The sequence below is a fragment of the Scyliorhinus canicula genome, chromosome 1 (genome assembly GCF_902713615.1).
Source record: "Scyliorhinus canicula chromosome 1, sScyCan1.1, whole genome shotgun sequence".
NCBI classification, from domain to species: Eukaryota; Metazoa; Chordata; class Chondrichthyes; order Carcharhiniformes; family Scyliorhinidae; genus Scyliorhinus; species Scyliorhinus canicula.
In genome coordinates this window covers 56,733,781-56,758,668 of record NC_052146.1, presented here as the reverse complement: position 1 = coordinate 56,758,668, position 24,888 = coordinate 56,733,781, and the positions used below count along the sequence as shown (strand labels likewise).

At 43.7% G+C, this 24,888-nt stretch overlaps 1 protein-coding gene and 1 long non-coding RNA gene across 4 annotated transcripts in view; one reads left to right on the top strand and one right to left on the bottom strand.

Moving 5' to 3' along the window:
- Positions 1-1,311, bottom strand: part of fbxw8 (F-box and WD repeat domain containing 8) — a 275,082-nt gene extending 273,771 nt beyond the window's left edge. For all 3 annotated transcript variants that reach the window (XR_005459979.1, XM_038790971.1, XM_038790982.1), the window contains exon 1: positions 677-1,311. Coding sequence is in view for 2 of the 3 variants with exons in the window: in XM_038790971.1 (XP_038646899.1) it covers positions 677-1,195 (519 nt within the window). In the remaining variant the exon portion in view is untranslated. The remainder of the gene's footprint in view (positions 1-676) is intronic.
- LOC119962858 lies at positions 728-13,119 on the top strand. Its single transcript, XR_005459981.1, has 3 exons — positions 728-847; positions 11,383-11,436; positions 12,030-13,119. It is a non-coding gene; the product is annotated as an uncharacterized LOC119962858 (long non-coding RNA).
- The last annotated feature ends 11,769 nt before the right edge of the window (positions 13,120-24,888 follow it).

The following is a 24,888-nucleotide window of genomic DNA, read 5'->3' as shown; positions in this document are numbered from 1 at the left end:
CCGCTTTCAACTCCGATACCTTGGGTGATCTCGCAAATAACAATCTTCAATTAGCTTTATGGCTTGCCAGTGCAACGGAGCTTTCGCGCGTATGTAATGAAGAGGCAGTAATTGTGCCCTTGGGATCTCTTGGTGGTTAATGCCTAATGCCTTTCACTCCCACACACAGCTCAGTTTCTAAACAAAGTTAATTTCCCACTAGTAAATAACATTTATAGAAGACAAAACAATTTCCACTAATTCGAAAATTGCAGCTTCTGCAAATCGTTGGTTTTCGACTGTCAGCTGTGTCCATGACCTTAACTAAGTGAGCAGTGATCAAACAGTTTGACTTATGGTGCATTACAACCGCAAATAACCAGATTGCAGTGTTATCGACCTTGGAGAGCCTCCCCAGGGAATTCCTCGTCTTCGAATTTTACTCCTTTCTTCGCCAATGGCATACATAATGTACACGCGCGATATTTATTGTGCGTGTTCATTGTTCACAAACTAAAGTCTAACAAAGTGTTAAGACTGTGAACAGTAAGCAGAGACCTGGCAACGCACGGATAAACTCTTGGCTAAAATTCGATTGGAGATCGTGGTGGCTGGGGTTATTTTTTTTTCGCCCATAAAGAGTTTTTGAATGCCGGCTGGCGATGAGACAGCGAGGTTCAAAGGTGCAAGTGATTACCAAATCATTGATGAGCTGATCGAGCAGGTCCTCCCTCCTGTTGCTGGGGGTCTGCCCGAATCGGTCCGAGGGTTTGTCCGCTGGCCCCGTCCCCCTCGTCCCGCCGCATCGACCGCCTTCCAGGCGTTCCCGGAGCGGGCTGGTCCGGCCCTCCAGCAGACTCTCGGCCAGGTAGAAATAATCCGCTCCTCCAGGGGCCTCTCGATGCCGGCCGCTCGGCCTCTCCACCTCGGGTCCGCCCCCACTGTTCTCGTGCCCGAGCTCCGGGCCTCCCGGGTCAGCCGCTGCCTCGTCCCCATGGCAACCGAGCCCCGGGTCAGCCGCTGCCCCGTCCCCTTGGCAACCGGGCCCCGGGTCAGCCGCCACCCCGTCCCCATGACAACCGGGACCCGGCCCCCGCCCCCGCTTGCGCCGCTTATTGCTGCTTCTTTCGCTGCTGGTGGGGCCCGCCGCGCGGTTTTGCTCTGTAATCTCTTCCCTCCAGTGTTGTCGGAATCTCTCCAGATCCTTATCGCCCATACTCCATAACCGTAAGTTTTATTCTAAATTAAATATAATCTCCCTGTTAGAGTCCCCACTGCCCGGAGACGTTTTCTAGTTGCACCCTTTCCTCTGTTCAAACTGCGCCGTGTGGAGTTGTGTGTCCTCAGCATTTAGTTCCGCTCTACAAATGTTCCCTTCAGACATCAAACCTCATTTTGCCGACTGTGGAGGCATTCCTGGTGGTTTACTCACATTACACAACCGCTGTAATTTCAAAGTTTCATTGCATCCACTTTATAAGTGAGTCTTTTCGTCTCAAACATGTACTTAGGTTGACTTCTTGCTCTTCTTTTAAAAAAAATATTTAATTATTGTGTAAGTCAGTATACAAGATATAATGTCGTTCAGTTAGATTTATAAAACTGCTTCATTTTCTTGCTCCAAAACGGAGTCATTACGCATTTGAGTCTGGGGTTTAAAGTGGAGTTTTAACTATTTTAATGGCTGTTTCCACATTTTACTCGTTTGAAAATTTTTCACATAACTTTTGGCCTTAGAAATTATATCTCGTCTGATTTGCATTAAAATACAGAAGTCATCATGTAGCTTATGAGTATCAATCTCAATGTAATGATCTTCAACCGTTTATCGGATTGGACATTTCACTTCATTGTCCAGTAGGAGGGTTGACACTTGTTTGAAAACAGAGGTCTTGGAATTATCAAGGGATTTAATTTTGACAATGTCTTGTGCTCATTAAAATTTGTTCTCTTTTCTGGTGAGACTTTGCACAAAATAGTCTGTCCAAAGAATACTAAATGAATACTTTTCGTCAGTATTCACTCAAGAAAATGATAATATTGTGGAGGAGAATGCTGAGACCCAGGCTATTAGAATAGATGGCATTGAGGTGCGTAGGGAAGAAGTGTTGGCAATTCTGGACAAGGTGAAAATAGATAAGTCCCCGGGGCCGGATGGGATTTATCCTAGGATTCTCTGGGAAGCCAGGGAAGAGATTGCTGAGCCTTTGGCTTTGATTTTTAGGTCATCATTGGCTACAGGAATAGTGCCAGAGGACTGGAGGATAGCAAATGTGGTCCCTTTGTTCAAGAAGGGGAGTAGAGATAACCCCGGTAACTATAGGCCGGTGAGCCTAACGTCTGTGGTGGGTAAGGTCTTGGAGAGGATTATAAAAGATACGATTTATAATCATCTAGATAGGAATAATATGATTAGGGATAGTCAGCATGGTTTTGTGAAGGGTAGGTCATGCCTCACAAACCTTATCGAGTTCTTTGAGAAGGTGACTGAACAGGTAGACGAGGGTAGAGCAGTTGATGTGGTGTACATGGATTTCAGTAAAGCATTTGATAAGGTTCCCCACGGTCGGCTATTGTAGAAAATACGAAGGCTGGGGATTGAGGGTGATTTAGAGATGTGGATCAGAAATTGGCTAGTTGAAAGAAGACAGAGAGTGGTAGTTGATGGGAAATGTTCAGAGTGGAGTTCAGTTACGAGTGGCGTACCACAAGGATCTGTTCTGGGGCCGTTGCTGTTTGTCATTTTTATAAATGACCTAGAGGAGGGCGCAGAAGGATGGGTGAGTAAATTTGCAGACGACACTAAAGTCGGTGGAGTTGTAGACAGTGCGGAAAGATGTTGCAGGTTATAGAGGGACATAGATAAGCTGCAGAGCTGGGCTGAGAGGTGGCAAATGGAGTTTAATGTGGAGAAGTGTGAGGTGATTCACTTTGGAAAGAATAACAGGAATGCGGAATATTTGGCTAATGGTAAAATTCTTGGTAGTGTGGATGAGCAGAAGGATCTCGGTGTCCAACTGAAAGTTGCCACCCAGGTTGATAGGGTTGTGAAGAAGGCCTATGGTGTGTTGGCCTTTATTGGTAGAGGGATTGAGTTCCGGAGCCATGAGGTCATGTTGCAGTTGTACAAAACTCTAGTACGGCCGCATTTGGAGTATTGCGTACAGTTCTGGTCGCCTCATTATAGGAAGGACGTGGAAGCTTTGGAACGGGTGCAGAGGAGATTTACCAGGATGTTGCCTGGTATGGAGGGAAAATCTTATGAGGAAAGGCTGATGGACTTGAGGTTGTTTTCGTTAGAGAGAAGAAGGTTAAGAGGTGACTTAATAGAGGCATACAAAATGATCAGAGGGTTAGATAGGGTGGACAGCGAGAGCCTTCTCCCGCGGATGGGGGTGGCTAGCACGAGGGGACATAGCCTTAAATTGAGGGGTAATAGATATAGGACAGAGGTCAGAGGTGGGTTTTTTACGCAAAGAGTGGTGAGGCCGTGGAATGCCCTACCTGCAACAGTAGTGAACTCGCCAACATTGAGGGCATTTAAAAGTTTATTGGATAAGCATATGGATGATAAGGGCATAGTGTAGGTTAGATGGCCTTTAGTTTTTTTTTTCCATGTCGGTGCAACATCGAGGGCCGAAGGGCCTGTACTGCGCTGAATCGTTCTATAATTTAACTTATTTTCTGCTCTGCAATTTAGAACAAAATCTTCCATAACACAGCTCTGTGCAGGTGGAATTGTTGAATTCTAGCTTTTGGAGTGCTTCATGAAATAGTACTATGAGGTTATGAAGAAGAGGGTCATGATCATCCTCATTAAAAGCTTCTCAAATAATCTTTACACAGTCTTCTTCCCTACAAAAATAAAGTTGTATTTACGGCAGGCCAGCATCTCAGGAGTCACCATACCACAGGCAGAAGGGATAGTTAGCTTGTTGACATATGATGTAGAAGTTTTTTGCAGTCAATTTCTGCAAGTTGATGAATGAACTGAGAGACTTTTCCTGTATAGTTGTGCAAGAGCACTTATTACACACTTTCAGGATACTCTACACTCACAGCTCATGCAATTTTTACACAGTTATGAATTACTTGATATTTATACTGACTGAAAGCTTCAATACTGACTGTGAAAGCTTCTATAAGTATGTGAAGGGAAAAAGATTGGTGAACACAAATATCAAAAACAGGGAAACAAAGTAATGGTTAAGCAACTAAATACATACTTTGGTTCTGTCTTCACAAAGGACATAAATAATGTCCCAGGAATGCTGCGAAACATAGGGTTTAATGAGAGGGAGGAACTGAAGGAAATCAGTCGGGAAATGGTGTTGGGGGAATGGTTGAGATTGAACGCCGATAAATCCCCATGGCCTGATAATCTACATTCCAAAGTACTTGAAGAAGTGGCCCTAGAAATAGCAGATGCATTGATGGTCATCTTTTAAGATTCTTTAGACTCTAGAACAGTTCCTATGAATTGGAGGTTAGCTAATGTAACCTCACTATTTAAAAACGGGTCGAGTGAGAAAACAAGGAATGTATAGACCAGTGAGCCTGATGTCACTAGTGGGAAAATGCTAGAGTCCATTAGAAAAGATTGAATAACAGAATACCTGGAGGCCAAATCACTGAGTGTCTTTAAGATATATTCTTGATTGAGAAGGGGATCAGGGGTTATGGGGAGAAGGCAGGAGAATGGGGATGAGAAAAATATCAGCCATTATTGAATGACGGAGCAGACTCGATGGGCCAAGTGGCCTAATTCTGCTCCTATGTCTTATGGTCTTGTAGTCTAAAACAGCAGCAGGAGCAGACAGAATTAGCATAGATTTATAAAAGGGAAATCATGCTTGACAAATCTACTGGAATTCTTTTAGGATGTAACTAGTAGGGTTGATACGGGGGAAGCCAGTGGATGTGGTCTATTTGGACTCTCAAAAGGCTTCCCACAAGACCTTAAATAAGAAATTGACATTAAAATTAAAGCACATATGATTGGGGATAGTTGATTTTGATGGAGAGGAAACTGATTGGTAAACAGGAACCATTCGAGTAGGAACATCTGAGAGCGGGACATATCCAGCAGAACCTCATCAAGGTCAGCCTGGTACTGGGTAATATTCCCCAGCGAGTTGGACATTCTGCCGAGACCCTTGGGCATGGCCATTACCAACTGCGCGTTGCCTGAACTATGGTGCCGATGTTGTGCCCCAGGCTCTCCGCAGCAATTGCCACAGGTTGGCCTCGGTTTCGAGCATTGCTGGCGACATCTCCTGCGTCTAAAGCTTTTGGGGCTCCTTCAATTGGCTATGGAGTGTTGCTGACGTCTCCCTCTGAATGTCTGAATTCACCTGAAGAAGGAGCCGTGCTCCGAAAGCTCGTGTTTGAAACAAACCTGTTGGACTTTAACCTGGTGTTGTAAGACTTCTTACTCTGAATGTCCTGACCACTCCCTGTCAGCTCCGGGAATACCTCTTCCATAGGCTCAGCATCAGGATTGGACCAGCTGGGTCCATGGATCGAGCAGCCCTCCGACTGCTGTGTCGCCTGGGGGCTCCTGCCTCCACCTGATGTACATCAGCAGCAGTGTGGTGCTCACCAGGCTGTGTCCCAGAAGCCTGACCACAGACATTTCTCACCAAGGTGCGTTTATCTGTGCTGGCTGAGGGTGGGGATGAGCTGTGACGCCTCGATCATTTCTTCCTCGGAGCCCCCCTCGGAAGTGGTCTCCTGGGAGGCTGGAGAGGGGGCCACCCAGGATGGGCCAGTATCGTCGACTGGAGGACCTGCGGGAGAATGGACATGCAGTCAGTGAGAGGGATGGGTCAGTCAGTAAGGCAATAACAACTCACGTTTGACAGGTCCTGCGGGTGGAGGCCGGTGGTTCCTCACCTAAGTGGCGTCCGCCAGTCTCTGCCTGGGTGACCATCCTGTCCTCAGCCACCTCCAGGGCCCGTTCCTCAAAGGAGGTGAGGATTCTTATGTCCAGCACACCTCCGCCAATCTGGGCCCAAGCAATTGTCGGAGAACTTTTCCTGAGGAGACACAGATGGGGTATTGTTAGCTGCATGCGTGGTTCATAGTAGTGTGGGGCATGTAAAGGGAGGGTTAAGGGTGTTGAAGGGAGAGGGTGGTGAAAGGAGGGTTGGGGGTCGCATGGAGAGTTGTGGGGTGGATGCTCGCGTGGAGGCGGACAGGTCTCGGTGGGGGGAGCATTGGTATCTACTGTCCGGTGTAGGTCGTTGACATTTTCCTGGCACTGGAGTCCAGTGCTCCTGGTCACACCCTTGGAGCTTACATCCACGGCCACCTCATCCCAGGCAACACTGACTGCTCTGAGGCTGACCCTCTGGGACATCCAGGGGAACAGGACATCTCTCCCGGCTTCCACTGCACCTAGGAGCCTCCCAGGTCTGCATCCCAAATCTTGGGGCTGGTCTCCTGGGAGTCATTGTTGCGAGCTGGCTGGGGTTGGCTGAGTAAGTGCTGCTTAATTGCTGCTCGACCTTCTTTATTTTTATAAATTTAGAGTACCCGTTATTTTCTTTTCCAATTAAGGGGCAAATTAGGATAGCTAATGCACCTACCCTGCACATCTTTGGATTATGGGGGTGACCAACGCTGACACAGGGAGAATGTGCAAGCTCCACACGGACAGTGACCCGGGGCTGGGATCGAAGCCAAGTCCTCAGCCCCGTGAGGCAGCAGTGCTAACCACTGCGCCGCCGTGCCGTCTTGCTTGACCTTGTTGGTAGGGGGCTGGTGTATCTGCTGGCGATCCTTCATTTGTGGCGAGAAACCCGTGGAGCCTCGTTAAGTGGACCAATTAATGTTGAATAGCTTTGCATGCCTCACTGGGCCGAGCGCCTGGAAGCTCCCGGCAGTTCCTGCTCGCTACCACACTTAGAAACCTTTCCGGAGAATTGCGCCCAATATCTCCAAATTTGCAAATGACACAAAGATGGGTGGGAGGGTGAGCTGTGAGGAGGATGCAGAGATGCTTCATTGTGATTTGGACAAGTTAATTGAGTGCCAAATGCATGACAGGTGCAGTATAATGTAGTTAAATGTGAGGTCATCTAATTGGGTAGTGAAAACAGGAAGGCAGATTATTATATGAACGTCTGTAGATTGAGAGAGGGGAATGTATAACAAGACCTGGGTATCCTTGTACATGCAGGTGCAGCAAGTGCTAATGGTATATTAGCATTCATAGCTGGAGGATTCCAGTAGAGGATGTGTCACAAGCTCTCCGTTTTCATTTTTCAATCCCGAGAAGTCCTTCATGTATCCTCTTTAGTACATCCTTGCGAAGAGATTGAGGTATAACTATAGTGTTCAAATGAAGTACCACTCCATTAATGATACTGCGTTCAGATCTTACAGTGTAGAACTCCATACATTGACTTCTGGGCCAGTGTGAGTTGATGTTCCTCATCACTTCTTCAAGAATTTGATCTTTCGCGGCCTCTTCTTGGATCCCGTATCACAGGTTTTGCATCCTCTTTGAGTTGTATCTTGTAGGTGAATGGTAGGGCACCAACACCTGTGAACACAGCGCTGATTTTGTTGATAATGTTCACAGAATCATCAGAGTGTTGGTCCAATCCTTTTGTGGATGCTCTGCATGAGACTGCAACTACCAATTGCATGAGACCTAATTCTTCACAGGACTGATCACCCAATAATGAATCTAAGCCCTCGGCTACAGATAATCATATAATTTACAGTGCAGAAGGAGGCCATTTGGCCCATCAAGTCTGCACCGGCTCTTTTTTTTTGAAAGAGCACCCCTGCACCCGCTTCCCATTACCCAGTAACCCCACCCAACACTCAGGGCAATTGTGGACACTAAGGGCAATTTATCATGGACAATCCACCTAACCTGCATATCTTTGGACTGCAGGAGGAAACTGCAACACCTGGAGGAAACCCACGCACACACTGGGAGAATGTGCAGGCTATGCACAGACAGTGACCCAAGCCGGTGATCAAACCTGGGACTCTGGAGCTGTGAAGCAATTGTGCTAACCACTATGCTACCGTGCTGCTCAACATACAACAGAATGGGACAGAATAAACTTTCTCACCACCACACTCCGGTCACAAGCACCATAGCATTTAATGCTTGAACCATTGAAAATGAAAATCGCTTATTGTCATAAGTAGGCTTCAAATGAAGTTACTGTGAAAAGCCCCGAGTTGCCACATTCCAGCGCCTGTTCATTATAATCTCTCAGAGATATTTTTGTGATTTCTTCTAATCGGCTGAATTTTTTGATGTTTTAAATCAGTGCTTCTCAAAGTGTGGTACGAGTACCGGTGCCTGTACTCGAGCCATCGTCTGCCGGTACTTGGAGTGTTTCCAGAAAAGAAAGAGACAGTAATCCTGGATTGGCTTGTTTCGCTTACCAGTCCCTGGCACATTGAAAAAAAAACTGCCGGCACACCACATCAGATAGTTTGAGATGCACTGTTTTAAATCAGTCATGCTGATTAACTTGGCTTTGGCACCAGTATCTAACTTTAATTGGACACTGTACTTTCACTTCAAGTGGTAGCAGCCATTTGTCCTTATCAACCACATTTATTTTAAATGGAGCATCAGTTTGTATTTTTTTAAGTGCTGGAGAAATTCTTGATCTCTCCAAAAAATATTCTTTTCTGTTATTACTCCAACAAACAATGATGTTTCATCACTGGGGACTGTGTCTTCCACTGTGCTGACTGATCTGGGGTTGAGCTTAGAATAACAATTGTGAGCAAAGTGATTTTTTTTTTTCCATTTGCATCTGGAACAAAACCTGCCAAACGCTGGACACTGCCTTAATTTGTGCCTTTGACCACATCTTTTACACAGAAATACTTTGTCCTGGTCTTGAACCTATTTGTTGGTGTGCAGAGAGCTCCAGGACGTTTCCAGCTTTTTTTCAGAAGTTTCCCACCTTTTTGGAAAAAGGGCAGCAACCAGAGTCCTTTCCTCCAAAAAGACGCCACCATTACTGAGAAACATTTCAGAATGCTGTGTTGCTAGCTCGTGAGCCTGACAAATCTTAACTGTTTGTTTCAAAGACAGCTCCGATTCCCTCAGCAACCGTTCCCTCAGCTTATTTTCATTCACACCAAAGACAATCCAGTTCCGAATCATGGAAGATTCCACTGCAGAAAAATTACAGGTTTTAGATTCTAATTTTAAATTAGTGATGAAATGATCTATGGACTCTCTGTCTTCTGATTTAAACACATAGCGTTCATAAATCTAATTCTTGCTGGCGGTGCAATGTGCATCAAATCTTCGAATTACTTGGTTAAAGTTTTTACTATCTTCATCGTTTGCAAATTTAAACTTATTAAACGTAGCAGTTGCTTTGGGCCCTGCCGCTGTGAGGAGCATCGCCACCTTGTGGGAATCTGATTGATCTCCTAAATTTACTGCAGGAAGAAACAGATTAAATTGTTGTTTAAACACATGCCAGTTGCTGTCACATTACCATGAAATCTGAGACTCATTGGTGGCTTCAACGCCTCCATGTTGTTAATTCTAGCAGTCTGCAAAATCTTCAAATCTCTGTAGACTTCATGGCAGTCTGATAGTTTGTTTTACTCCCTGTTTAATACCATCCAACCCTGGTACCATATAATATTCTTGTTGAATGGCCTGATTTATATTACAAGAATACTTGTACCTAAAGCTATAAACAATTTATTAACATTAACTGTGGGTCAAATATATACAAAACAACAGATGAATAACAGTATGATCATGCTCTCGCTTCACCTCCACCTCTTGCTTACAGGTCTCCAGTCAGCCTGAGGTCACCTGACACTAACATTCATTTATATACTAATGAGACTCCTAGTGATCAGTCGGTGAATTACAACACAACCATGATATCACGACAACCGGATGGAACACCAACCTCATTATCTCTCTCTCTATCTCTCATCCCTCACTTATTTCTGTTTTATCTCAGCATTGAACAAGTGGGGCTGGCAATTCTGCTTATCACTGCACTGGAATGGGCAGCACAGTGGCGCAGTGGTTAGCAGAGCTGTCTCACGGCGCCGAGGTTCCAGGTCCAATCCCAGCTCTGGGTCACTGTCCGTGTGGTGTTTGCACGTTCTCCCCGTGTTTACATGGGTTTCTCCCCCACATCCCAAATATGTGCAGGCTAGGTGGATTAGCCTAGGTGGATTAACCCTGCTAAATTGCCCCTTAATTGGAAAAAATGAATTGGGTACTCTAAAGTTATTTTAAAAAAAGAAATAAAAAAAAGAACTGCACTGGAGGAGACTCCAGCAGCCGAGAGGAACACCCAAGTATAGCCCAGTGCCAGCAGGCCAGGGGGCCTCAGGGCAGGCTCAATGGCCAGCTGCAGGACAAGCTGACCGGAGGCTCAAAAGCGAAGAAGGACACCGAGGGTTTACAAGATTCGGGTGTCCATGATGGAGCTGTCGGACAACATGTGCTGCCGGAGACTCCACCACAATGGGAGATAGTGCGACACCTTTGCGGCATTTTTGCCCACTTGGTGACGCGTGCAGGAGGCCATTTCCCGCTCTCTGTTACCATGAAGGTCACAGCAGCCCTCAACCTCCATGTCATGGGATCATTCCAGTGCTCATCAGGTGACCTCTTGGCATCTCATAGTCATCCACCCACAAATGCATAAGTGAGATCACAGATGCCCTCTTTACCAGGGCATCGGACTACATTAATTTTGATCTGGACCAGGTCCATTAGAATGAGAAGGCTGTGGGATTTGTCACTACCGTTGGTCTGGCGCAGATGCACGGGGCCATCGATGGCACTCGTGTAGCTCTATGCACCTTGTGGCATCAGGGTGTCCCACTTATTAATAGGGAGGGGTCCCATTGCCTGAATGTCCAGATGGTCTGTGACCAGCAGATGAGGATCATGCACATGTTTACACATTTTCCAAGGAGTGTGCATGATTCTTGGGCAAGCTCAAATCCCTGGGATATCCAAGGGTCACCTCAGGCTGCAGGGATGGCTTGTTGGGGACGAGGGATACCCACTGAGTCTTGGCTGATGACTCCAATGCGGAGGCCTGAGACCGATGCAGAGGCCCATTACAACAAGGCTCACAGTGCCACCTGGTCTATGATTGAGCAGTGTATTGGGCTGCCCCTGCTGCCTTGACAGGTATTTAGTGACTGTAAAGTGCTTTGAGACTTAATGACCAGATCACCTGTTTTGGTGGTGTAAGCTGAAGGATAAATATGTCAGGAAAGCAAAGGATACTACCGACTCTTCTTCAAGAAAGCACCATGGGATCTTTTGTCTCCTGCTGAGAGGGCAGGAGGAGGGGGAGTCGGGGGCTTTGGTTTAACATCCTGTATAAATGATGCTCCATAGCTTCTATCTTTTTTTTCTAGAATGATAGCTCTGAGAAAGCTGAGAGGGAAGGCCTGCATTGAAAAATATTGAAGGTATTTTAAACACAACGGTGTATAATAGTTCTTGAAAACCAATTTATAGAGATTTCTTTTTTGGCTTCTATGCTAATCACATTAATTCTTTCCCTCATCTTAATGGAAAAACCAAGAAATTAGTCAATGCATTAGAAAAAATATTTTTGGAGCAATTTGATTGCTTTTGCTTCTTTCTTTTACTGGCAAATTACAGTGATTCATTTTTTCATAAGTATGCGGTAGTTCCTCACCGTTACTTTCTTCTGAACATCTTCCATTGTGTTTGATTTGTATGTTCCTTATTGCTGCTATTGTGATTGTTGCTCTTTCAGAAGTAATTAGTTTACACCAATTAGGTGCATACATACAAACCTGATTCCCATATTGTGATGGAGTACGTGTGCACTGGGCATAAGAGTATAGCAGATCTCTTGTGACAATTGTTTGTGTAAAGCAGATGATACACTTCTTTATAATGACCAGATCGTTATATCATATAATGCAAACTATTTTATTCTACTTCGAAGGTCGCTAAGACTTTTGTGTGGAAGCAGTAACGGGTAAAGTCAATGAGGATTTAATTGTGCCTCTGTCTGTAAATTGGATTCCAGGATGAAGTCAAAACAGAACATGCTGGAAATATTCAGCCGATCAAGCATCACTGGAGAGAGGAAAAACAGAGTTAACGTATCAGGTTATCAGAAGTTCAACCTGAGACGGTTTCTGTTTTTATTCTGATTTTACTTCAGATTTTCAGCATTCACGGAATTTTACTTTTGCCCCAGAATGTATTAGATTTTGATAATTCTACTAAATTTTTAGAATTTGTAATAGCTATGGATTATATTATATAATCACAGTTTTAAATTAAGTGGTTCAGTTTTGACTTGTGGTTGGGCAATTAACAGTAAGGTAATTAGGGGATCAGGAAAAACAGATGATTGTGAAGAAATAAACTTGTTTTGTTGTGTTACGAAGCAGTTCATTTGAGTTGAGCTGAAGCTGTCTTAATGGCCAAAATATGATTAGATGTTTGTTTTTAAATCAGTTTGAAGGAACAGCAAAAGCAGCCTGAACGTAGGATGGCACTATTTAAACAGATGATGCATTGCTTTAATTGATCTGTGCCAGAGAGGAAAGCTTTATTCTCTGATATTATAAGAAGTGGGCTTAACTGTAGATTTGAATAGCTTTAGTGTGGGTCTTGCATTGAGAGATGTTGACAAGGTAATGTGAATATTTATGGCTTCTCTGTAGCTGGAAGTAAATGTGCATTTGTTTCTCATGCGATGAAACTTCTGAAGGTTGTGACCTATAAAGCAGGAGTTTTTGGCAAAGGTGGGGTGACTTGAGATGTTTTGCATCCTATAGCCAATAGGAGGCTTTAGTTTTATGTTGGTACAGTGATACCATGGCTTCTCGGATATGACTCTCTGGACAAAGTTAAAAATCACTTCAAAGACAAAGAAGAGAGACATCATCTGTGCTGACAACACCAAGAGTTCCTGGGTCTTGAGATGAATATCTGCTATTGTCACAACACCCTGGGCTAGTGTGTAGTTAATTCCAACCCCAATTGACCCAGAGTTGCAACAGAGGTGAAATTAGATTTGATTTAAAATACTCAAGCTGCTTGGTTGATCACAATAAATTGCAGTCACCAGGTTTGTAACTTTAACGCAAGTAATCTTTTATTCTGTACAGTATTATAATTAAATGGACAGAAAATGTAACTGACTACCCCCCCCCCCCCCCCCCCCCCACCTCCCCGTCCTAACTATCCCCATTCCTTACACACAGACAAACAATACAGAGGGGAAATAATAAAAATAAAAGGATAAGGATCTTTGATACATTGAGATGACTTCTAGTTGGAGGCTTTCTGGAGTTCAGCTTTTGTTTTGGTACTTCTTTCTTCTGGCTTGAACTGGTTTTCCCTGGCAAGGCTGTCCACATTCTCTGTAGTCTCACATAATTCCAAGCACACAACAAAGGATACGCTGGGCACTGACTGCTTTCAGAAAAACAGAGCAGTAATTTCACTTCAACAAGCAGGAGAGAGAGAGAGTTCCTTTCACTTCCAAGGGAACAAAGGAAATAAATAAACAGGAAGGATTCTCACACTATGTTGTCTTCAGTGCTTCTTGTTAACTATATGTGAAATTTTGCTTCATAAATTCTACTTGATTCACAATTACTAATTATTTGTACCTTGTAGGTCAAGCACAACTGAGGACCCTAGTTTAGAAATTAAAAACTAATTTTAATTACTTTAATAAGAATGGTTTTTATACCTCAAAACCCTAAACCTCACAGATGGTATGTCTCAATTTATCTTTTCCGTGTCATTATCCAGCTTATTTTAAGTAATTCTGATTCATAGAATCATAGAATGTACAGTGCAGAAGGAGGCCATTTGGCCCGTCGAGTTGCACTGGCCCTTGAAGGTGCACTCCACTCAAGCCCACACTTCCAACATACCCTCATAACCCCCATCTCACCTTTTTGGACACGAAGGAACAATTTAGCATAGCCGATCCAGCTAACCTGTACATCTTTGGACTGTGGGAGGAAACCGGAGCACCCACAGGAAACCCACGCAGACACCGGTAGAATGTGCAGACTCCGCACAGATAGTAACCCAAGCCAGGAATCAAACCTGGGACCCTGGATCTGTGAAGCAACTATGCTACCACTGTGCTACCGTGCTGCCCTGCATTCATATAATGATTCATATAATAACATGATCTGAATCATTGGCTTCGATGGTTTTTTAGAAATGTTGTGGAACAGTTCATGCACAATTAATTTAGGAGATTCAGGAACAGGTTTAGGAGGAAAATTTCTTGGGAGTAATTTCAGAATGATTTCCCTATTAATATTCAAGCAAACTCCCCATGGCTTAAATTCAGGCCTATAATTTTGCACTGTAAATAACACTGTCTCCTTACAGACCTGCGGAAGGGGTTCATAACATACTGTTAAAAGATGGTTCTGACCTGGTCATAAAATTTAAAACGTGCCTCCAGGGCTTTTTGCTTTTAGCTATCGCTGTCCTTGTAACATCTGCCTTTTTGAAAACATTTTATGAAGGCATTTATGGTTTTATAACAATAAAAGATACAAATACAAATGTAAACATGGTTCAGAGCGTAACACATCCCTCCATTACCCTCTAGACAAAAAATAGCCTAACTACCCCCCCCCCCCCCAACCCCTGTTGAATCTGCTAACAGTTTAGTTTCCTCCGAAGAAATTGATAAACGGCTGCCACCTCCGAACGAACCCTAACGTTGATCCTCTTGGGGGGAACTTAATTTTCTCAAGTTTGAGAAACCCAGCCATGTCGCTAACCCATACCCCTGATTTTGGGGACTTTGAGTCCATCCACGCTAGCAATATCCGTCTCCGGGCTACCAAAGAGGCAAAGCCCAAAACATCAGCCTCTCTCGCCCCTTGGACCCCTGGGTCTTCCGACACTCCAAAAATCACCACCTCTGGACTCGGCGCCACCCTCGTTTTTAGTCCGCAAATCCCTACCAGAATCACCTAAGCTTCAGGCGTGCCCAAAACATGTGGACATGTATGGTTTGCGGGCCCACCTGCACACCTCGCACATCTGTCCTCCACCCCATAAAAACTGCTCAAACCACCTTGTATTTTATCAGGCTGAGCCGAGCACATAATAAGGACATGTTGACTCTGCTCAGAGCATCCTCCCACAGACCGGCCTGTAACTCCTTTCTCAACTCATCTTCCCATTTACGCTTTAGCACACCTATCTGGGTTTCCTCCCACTCCATAAGCTCTTTATAGATTTCCGAGACCTTCCCCTCCCCCACCCCCATTCTAGAAACCACCTTGTCCTTAATCCCCTGCGGCAGTCGAAACGGAAAGGTCGAAACCCGCCTTCGCACAAAGTCCCTTACCTGCAGATACCGAAACCCATTCCCTCCCGGCAATTCAAATTCCTCCTCCAAATCCTCCAAACAGGGAAAGCTCCCATCAATAAATAGATCCCGCAGCCTCTCAATACCTGCTCTCTGCCACCTCCGAAACCCCCCATCCATCCGCCCTGGGACAAACTGGTGATTACCATAAATTGGAGACCACACTGACGCTCTCTCCACTCCCATATGCTTCCGCCACTGACCCCAAACTCTCAGGGCCGCCATTACCACTGGGCTTGTGGAGTACCGGGCCGGCGAGCACGACAGAGGAGCCGTTACCAATTCCCCCAAACTTGTGCCCTTACGTAAGGTCGCCTCTGCCTGCTCCCATACCGACCCTTACCCACTACCCACTTCCTAATCATGGCTATATTTGTAGTCCAGTGGTAGTTCCTAAAGGTCAGCAGTGCCAGCCCTTACCCCGCCTCCCCCAACCTCGGCTCCGCTCTAACAGTACTTTCTTTACTCGTGGGGTTTTACCCGTCCACACAAACCCAGATGTCACCCTAGTCACCTGCTTAAAAAAGGCCTTTGGTGTAAAAATAGGGAGGCACTAGAAAACAAAAAGAAATCTCGGGAAGACCATCATTTTTTTGGTCTGTACTCTCCCCACAAGTGACAACGGGAACATGTATCACCTCTGAACGTCCTCCTTCATTTGTTCAACTAACCGGGCCAAATTTAATCTGCTACCATCCCGTGCCACCTGAATACCTAAATAATGAAAACTCCTTCCCACCACTTTAAATGGCAACTCCCCCAGTCTCCTCGCCTGCCCCATCGCCTGGATCACAAAAACTTCGCTTTTACCCATATTCAATTTGTACTCAGAGAATTGGCCAGATTCCCGTGCCTTTTTTTAAAAAACATTTTATTGAGGCATTTGTAATTTTTTTAACAACAATATAAAAAGCAGATATAACACAGTAAATAATTATATTTCTGCCTTGTTAGTTAAATTATCTTATTCATTTATAATGATCTCATAATTAAATATTGTGTTTTGTGATTCTGTAAGACATTTGTAGAAGTTTGTAAAGTTTAATGGAAAACATTTATTCACAAAAATAATGTTATGTACAAAGTTTTGATACGTTAACATTTAACTTAACTTTGAACATTAGCAGTATTATTAATATGACATTTCATTTAATAACTACCTCAACTTTTCAAAATTCCTTGCAATAAAATATATCTTTTCACTTCAACACAACGATCAATAAAATATATATTTTTAACTTGGTTCTGTTGTTTTTCTGTAAATAGAGGATGGGATAGAGGGGAGGACAGTAAGGGAGGGAAGGGGTGGAAGAAGGGTGGGTTCAATGTACAAATGTAACAGCTGTCAGACAAACTCGAACTGCCCTTGCATAATCTGGAGCATGGGCTTGCACAACTGCACTAGGAGGCATGTCTGCATCAGGCTCCATGTTGCCCTCCTCCAGTTCCTCCACTTATGGCGACAAGTTATCTTCCAGGTGAATGCTCAGTCCATGCTGAAGGGCAAAGCTGTACAATGAACAACACATTGTTGTGAGTTTCATTTTTACTGTTGAGGCCTGAATTCGGCTTCAGGTCTTCCTTCAACATTTCACAAAGGTGTCCCAATGCTTATTTGCTGAAGTGCAGTCTTCTGGCATACATCTCCTCTGACATAATTTCATATGATGTCCTTTGTCTACTCTCTAAGGGGTGGATAATTGATTCACTTCCTCACCAGTCAGACATGAAGCCTGACTCCAGATTTTGATTATGCCATGAATTCTGCAATACTTGTCAGAGAGATAGTTCACATTAGCTTACAGGGGGCTTGCATATGTCAACTAAGGCATTAAAATTTGGTAAAGCATTTGAAGTAATCACTGAGACTTGCAAGGATGAACATTACATCAGGGAAACTTTTAAACAACACCGCTTAAAATACATTGCAAAATTCAAATGTACGTTAGCTCTGCATCAGCTGGGAGGACAGATGTACTAATATTAACATCCTTGAAGGAGCCAAGACCACCAGCATCAAGGCCGTGATCATCTGAAACTAGCTCCACTGGGTCAACTATGTGGCTAGGATGTCTGAATCCCAACTGCCAAAGCAAATCTTCTTCTCCCAGCTCAACGGGTCCCAAACAAGAAGAGGACAAAGGAAGACTTACCTCAAGAAATGCACATAGATGTCAAGGCCTGGGACAGTTTTGTTCAGAAGAGACCCACTTGGAGGAACCTCCTGATTGAAGGAACACAAAGGACACCTGAAAGCAAGAGGATGCCTAGCAAAAGGAGCCTGAGAAAGGAATAACTGTGACCTAGAGTCCAAGGACCAATCCCCCTTCTGGAAACACCTGGTCGAAGATACTGCTCTAGGATTGGGCTCATCAGCCATGCAAGGTCCCACAGAACCCATGACCAATAACATGGAGTTTCTGAGGCAATCACACTCATTAGTGGGTGATCAGGGTGGCACAGTGGTTAGCACTGCTGCCTATGGCGCTGAGGACCCGGGTTCGAATCCTGGCCTTGCGTCACTGTCCGTGTGGAGTTTGCACATTCTTCTCGTGTCTGCATGGGTTGCACTCCCACAACCCATAGATGTGCCGGTCAAAAGAAAAATGAAGGAACTCTCAAGATTCTGTATAGGGGAAAATCCAGGGAGGACATAAACGTAGAACAAGGAGTATTCTGTTGAGATTTTTGGGTCTACCATATGAATGTTTATGAAATATGGTGTTCAGGGCAGCAAGGTGGCACAGTGGTTAGCACTGCTGCCTCACTGCACCAAAGTCCCAGATTTGATCTTGGCTCTGGGTCACTGTCCGTGTGGAGTTTGCACATTCTGCCTGTGGTTTTCACCCCACAACCCAAAGAAGTGCAGGATAGGTGGATTGGACATGCTAAATTGCCCCTTATTTGGAAATAATGAATTGGGCACACTTTTTTAAAAATGTTTCATGAAATATGGTGTTCAGTAAGTAAATGTTGCCTTGTTTTGCTCTTGTTCAGTAAGATAAAGTTTGTTTCAAATGTAAAATCTTGCAGCATCATTCTTTCAGCGAATAACTGAGAGTTCAAATTTGTTTTCAAAGTTACTGGTCTTCACCAAGACCATAACATTGTATAACGTTATAAGTAGAGTTTTAGAATCATAGTTTTTACAGTGCAGAAGGAGGCCATTTGGCCCATCGAGTCTGCGCCGGCCCTTGGAAAGATAACCACATCTCCACCCTATCCTTGTAACCCTACCTACCATTTCTGACACTAAGGGCAATTTAACATGGCCAACCTACCTAACCTGCACATCTTTAGAATAGTAAGAAGTCTTACAAGACCAGGTTAAAGTCCAACAGGTTTGTTTCAAACACGAGCTTTCGGAGCACGGCTCCTTCTTCAGGTGAATGGAAAGGCTTGTTCCAGAAATGTTTATATAGACACAGTCAGAGATGCCCCGGAATGCGAGCACCTGCAGGCAATCAAATCATCAAAGATGCAGAGAGAGAGGTAACTCCAGGTTAAAGAGGTGTGAATTGTCCCAAGCCAGTTCAGTCGGTAGGCCTCTGCCCGAGGCCTACCGACTGAACTGGCTTGGGACAATTCACACCTCTTTAACCTGGAGTTACCTCTCTCTCTGCATCTTTGATGATTTGATTGCCTGCAGGTGCTCGCATTCCGGGGCATCTCTGACTGTGTCTATATAAACATTTCTGGAACAAGCCTTTCCATTCACCTGAAGAAGGAGCCGTGCTCCGAAAGCTCGTGTTTGAAACAAACCTGTTGGACTTTAACCTGGTCTTGTAAGACTTCTTACTGTGCTCACCCCAGTCCAACGCCGGCATCTCCACATCATCTTTAGAATGTGGGAGGAAACCAGAGCACCTGGAGGAAACCCACAGACATGGGGAGAACGTACAGACTCCGCACCGACAATGACCAAAGCCGGGAATCGAACATGGCACCCTGGAGCTGTGAAGCAACAGTGCTAACCACTGTGCTACCGTGCTGCCCCTTTGCAGGATTGTAGTGTTTGCATACAATTTAGTGTCTTCCACAGTAGACATTCTGCACAGGTGAGTTTTGATGATCAGTTTCCAAAGACTGATTGGCCATTCAGGTTATCAAAGTTTATGCTCACCTTCTCCTCCTTTGACTTCCATACATATGCATTCCACTTGGGGGAAGTTGGGGCCATTCGGTAGCAACCACGAGTGAGCTGCCTGCCAGTCCTATTGCTTTTGCTATCCTCGTCTTGAGCTAATGGCAGCCGCCCACCCACCATTCTCGGTGAAATCAACTATTAAAGTCATTGGAGAAGCTCAAAACTCAACACCTACCATCAATTCTGTTGGAGGAAAATGTCTCTTTCGCATTTAAAAAAAATCTCGTTTGGAAGCTTGAGTTTGGGCTGTTGGTTGCAAAGCCTTTTTCCAAATGTGCGAAGAGAGATTTTGCCAGAGGCACATTATCCACCAAGTATTGTGACACACGTTTTAAAATTCACTACTCGTTTTCAATGACTGGCAGATGATTTTTTAAAATGTTGCAATTCTGTATTTTGCTTTACAAAAAACAGTAAGAAGGTACAGCTGACAACAGGTTGCAAGTACTAGGATCTGCAAAATAATGAGCTAGGTTGGAAATTTAATTTTGTGAGGCAGATTGATTCGTAACCAAATGTCACTTGGTAGATCTGATTGTATCTACTATTTAATGCATTTAGTACATAACAACAACTTAAACTCGTCAATGATTATATCTGTAGTCCATGCACTTCTAGGCGCGAATACTGTACTCGTTATGTAACCTTTCTAATTATATTATATACGTCTATGTGTGGAGGATTATTTTAAACATCTACCCGCACCCAAAAATTAAGGAGCGTTTTCCATTTCTTCTTATAGTTTTAGAACTTTTAAAACTGCTAATCAACATCGATTAGACAAAGGGGGCTTTTCTTTTACTCAAGTGGAGGCGATTAGCTTGAAGGGCTAATGATAATATTTGAATTTAAATTAATATGTTTTGGCAGGAGTTTCCAAATTTCAGTTATTTTTTAGCAATGCTAATTGAGGGAACGAGATCCAATACCTTGTCAAGGTTCACTTCCAATGTTCTATTAATGTCAAGGCAACTGGACCTGGCTGAGCTACCTGATGTTTTTTATCAAGGGGATATCTGAAAACGCCGCTTTTTAAAAGCTGACATAATTTGAGCTGTAAAAACGTATATAACATAATATGGCAGCATGGGATCAATAATAGAAATGCTTATTTTTTGATGGTTCTGCGGTAACTTATTTTTTCTACGGTCGCACCTTCGCGTCTTTACAAGAGTTGCTTTGTAATTGTTTTAAGAATTCTAAATCTTTGCTTCCTTCTCCATTGCCAGGATTAATTTGCCGCCACAGTTTAACTGGACACGCGTAGACTGAACGGTTGGAGGTTAGGAGTTCTATAACCGGGATTGTCTCTGCATCCATTAAGGAAAAGTAATGGATAAATATCCTAAACTGGCGTTAGGACAGAGCATGGGATATTGGGGGTAGCTTTGACTCGCTCCAGTAAAGAACCAGTACAGTCAGGATGGGCCAAATGGCCGGCCTTAAGTTTTATGGTTCCAATTGTTAGAAGCAATACACGGGTCCATTCACCGAATCTAAAGTATTGACTGAAATTCATCCGTTATATTAGATTTGCGTTGCCAGCCATGTTTCCGTTATTGTAACGATGCCAGTTTCTGTTAATTTGAACTTGTCATGGTCGCAAAGCAAACCTCGTCAATTTGAAAATACGTTATCCATTTCAGAATGTATTTCAAAATGGTGGTGCCATTCAACATTGGCTGTTTACATTGGCAAGGCGGAAAAAAGGAAACTCCACTGTGCACATCGGAAAAGTGTATTGTCATATGATCAGTGTATAAGAACCCCTATTCTACCCTGTCCTCAATCATTAATAGTGAATGGTACGATCGATATCTCATAAACTTAAGGGCGTTTCTGTCTCTCCAGAATCCTGCACAGCTTGCAACCAAACTCCACTTTACATTTTCGGCCTCAATTGCAATAACGAAATCCGTCTAATGTATATATATTCCTTACAACTTTAGTTCTCCATTCCCTCGCATATTTGCCAGCGCCTGCATAGCCAATAATAATCAGGATGATCAGAGCCTTTTCGAGTCGGCCACCTCTCAATAATGACATTGATACAACGGTCATCACTTACGGTCTGATGTTCATTCCAGAAGCTCTTGTGATGCCCCAGTAACACACTCGTTTGGAAGTGGGATCTGCGTTAATCGCAGTAAGAATGTTTAGTCTTTAATGGCACCAATCCCGAACACATACAAAAAGAGTGGAAGATTATTCTCGATTAGGGCAGCAAATTTTTAGGGGAAAGTAATTGCTGGGTAGGAGGTGATCTTTTGAAACGCCGTGGGTAGAGAGGCCATCTGGATTGTGTTCACTCGTTGCCACTTTCGCTGGAGGCCATCCAATAACTGATGGCGCAGATTAGTTTGTTTTCGGGGTTAGAAAGATCATTTTAACTAGAGAAGGAACATTTTATTCAACTTAATTCCATGTCTTTTATCCATGTGTATGTATAATTCAATACAAGTCTGTTTTCTTTGTGTATAACCCACGTGTATTCGCTTTTATTCCTATGTTGATTTTAAATGGCACCCTCTCTGTCCAGCATTCAATTGCATGCCTTCTAGGGCTCGAATTTGAAATCGACCTCTTATAGCACTGTTACCTCACCAGAAGAAAACAAGCTTCGCGGGAAAGTGCCTGCTCCTTTGCAACTCCGTTCCTCCAGCAGGAACGCCAATCATTCCTGAACACGCCCTTGTGTTTTAGCTGTACATACTGGTAAGCTGAGTGTCAAATAGAAGAGGTGATGAGGGTTTGAGATTGTTCACAGACTCTGGAGCCCTACAAGCACTCCAGCTCACACCTTTGTCAGCACTCTAACTTTCTGCCCTTGGGTTCGAAGCTGTCAAAAGCTGCGATATTGTTTCCCCATTTTAAAGTGCTGCACGCTGCACTAACATTAAAGATAACATTTGCAAATCATGGCACCAGTTCCATTATTCTAACTATCAAAAAAATCCCAGCAGAATATGGACCATTATTAATCTAATCCAAATGGGGTAAATTGACCTATTGATGAATTGTAACGAGTTAAAAGAACAGAAGTTCCACCTCCATGTAATTAATGAATTGTCATTCTCCCACAATTCTGATGGAACTTTCATACAGTAGCATCAATTCTTTCCATTGTCACAAATTGCCTGCCAAATGCCCAAAGCACCGAATTTGCACCACTTTATCACATAATGAAGAGTTTCAGTCAGCCATTTATTCTATTTGTCTCCAGCACTTAACACGTAATAACATATTTAGCGATGCCCTGCCTGAGAAAATAAGATGAGTTATTTTACTTTCCAGTTCCGTTATTTCCAGTTAAGGAATTTTTAATGTCCGTTGCTGTTCACGCCAATACCGTCAACTCCTGTGTAATAGTGCCACGGCTATATAGGATTATTTGGCATTTAATTTGCAAACTGGTCATACCCAATTTGCAAACTTTCCACATGTCCAACTCTATCGGAATTATGAAGCAGTTGCTTTTCCTTAAAGTCAGCTTTCTGTCTGTCTTTCGGATGAAATGTTCAACCGAGGTTCCATCCCACTTTCCTAAGTAAAAGATCGCACGCCACTATTTGCCCTGTATCTCTCAATCGACTTCACTGAACAGTATATCTAACCATTGCCCTGTGAGAGAGTTTTTTTCAATGCAAATTGACTGCTTCCTTTCCTGTATTACGACAGTCACTACATTTCAGAAACACTTAATTGGCGATAAAGCTTTGGGGCAGCTGATGGTCCTGAAAGGTAATGTTGAGATACAACTTTTATTCTCTCGAAGAATGTCACACTCAAGTTTGTTTTATGAGTGAATGAAGATCTAATCAATCAAAACTGAAGATGGAGAACACCATTTCTAAAAACAAGATGCACACAAGTTGAATAAATCATGGGTAAACTTGTTGCCAGCGATGCATCTTCTATGTCTCTGATATGATGTCGATTGTTGGCCAGGACTAGGGACTACGTCTCCTAATTATTTTGATGATTTCTTTCAATACGTTTACTTTTAAATTAAATGTGACTTAATTTATAAAACGCCATATACCGGAATGGAATGGAGCATTTATAACCCACCCTGTGATATCTTCACTGGTATCGATATAAATTGAGTACATGGTCTTCTCTTTTCCAATGAACGATCTGTTCCATGCGATTAGAATTAGGATATTTTCCCTTTGAAATTAATTTAAGACCTGGCATCTACGACTCGTCTTTCACAAACAGAAAAAAGAAGTATTTTTGAAGAGTTCCCACTTTTTGTGAAATGAAATGTATTTCGTTTTAGTGGGAGGTATTATTTAAAAAGTGGTTGTAAGGCTAGCGATGTGAAAAACCTTTGCCTCTTCCAAATGCGGATAGCCACCAACTTAAAAATAAAGCTGTTTCAGTGACTGTGACTTTTTGGATTAACGGAACCCCTTTTTGTCCTGGCGATTCTTGCAGGTCGGTCACAAGGTATTGTAGACATGCAGCTCCGCTTAAAGATGTGGAACCCATGTGTTGCTTAATTCGTCATTGGCTGTTTTGAGGAACTGAACGCTGCCCTTTAGCCCTTTGAGGTCCATAGCTATTATACGTCCATCATGAAGGTCCCACCTTCTCAGCCTCGCCCCTCGCCTGAGGTGTGGTGATCCTCAGGTTAAACCACCACCAGTCAGCTCTCTCGCTGAAAGAGGAAAACAGCCTATGGTCATCTGGGACTGTGGCTACTTTACCTTTTACCTTACGGCCACCATAGACCATGAATTTCAACATGGCAGCAGTAGTCAGTGAGATTAATCATTAGCGTACTCCAAAATGGGATTGTACAAAATAAAGTGGGAGTGCTAGTTCCCTGGGACATTGTAATACAATTCTAGCTGTTCAGGTCAGTCTTTCGCGCGTGACCTGCCTCGTAACTTTCCAAAGCCGAATGTTGTAGTTAGCCCAGTTATCAAAACACTTTAATATTAAAGACATTTATAGGCGACCTCTCTTAAAGAACATTACAGTTCTTAATTGCTGTCAGCTTCGCTGGTTAGAAGTTCTAAATTTGGGGATCAATCTCCATTTAGAGCACATAATCTATGCTGACAATATAGTACGGAGGGAGTACTGCACAGTCGGAGGTAACCCCAGCCCATCCCTCCCTTCCAGCCCTACCCCGTTCCTTGGAGGTAGATGATTCCACGCCATTACTGCAGTGTGCACTTTCTGAGGACCTGGCTAACAGCCGTCCTTCAATCTGCATGAACCTCTGTCCCATCACTGTTGTGCGCCACGCCTGGCTGTGCACTATTTCTGTCATGCATCGCAACAGAGAATGCACCTCAAAAATAATTCCTTGCCTGTAAAACGTTTGAGATGCTCTCATCGTGTGAGGACACGATATAATTT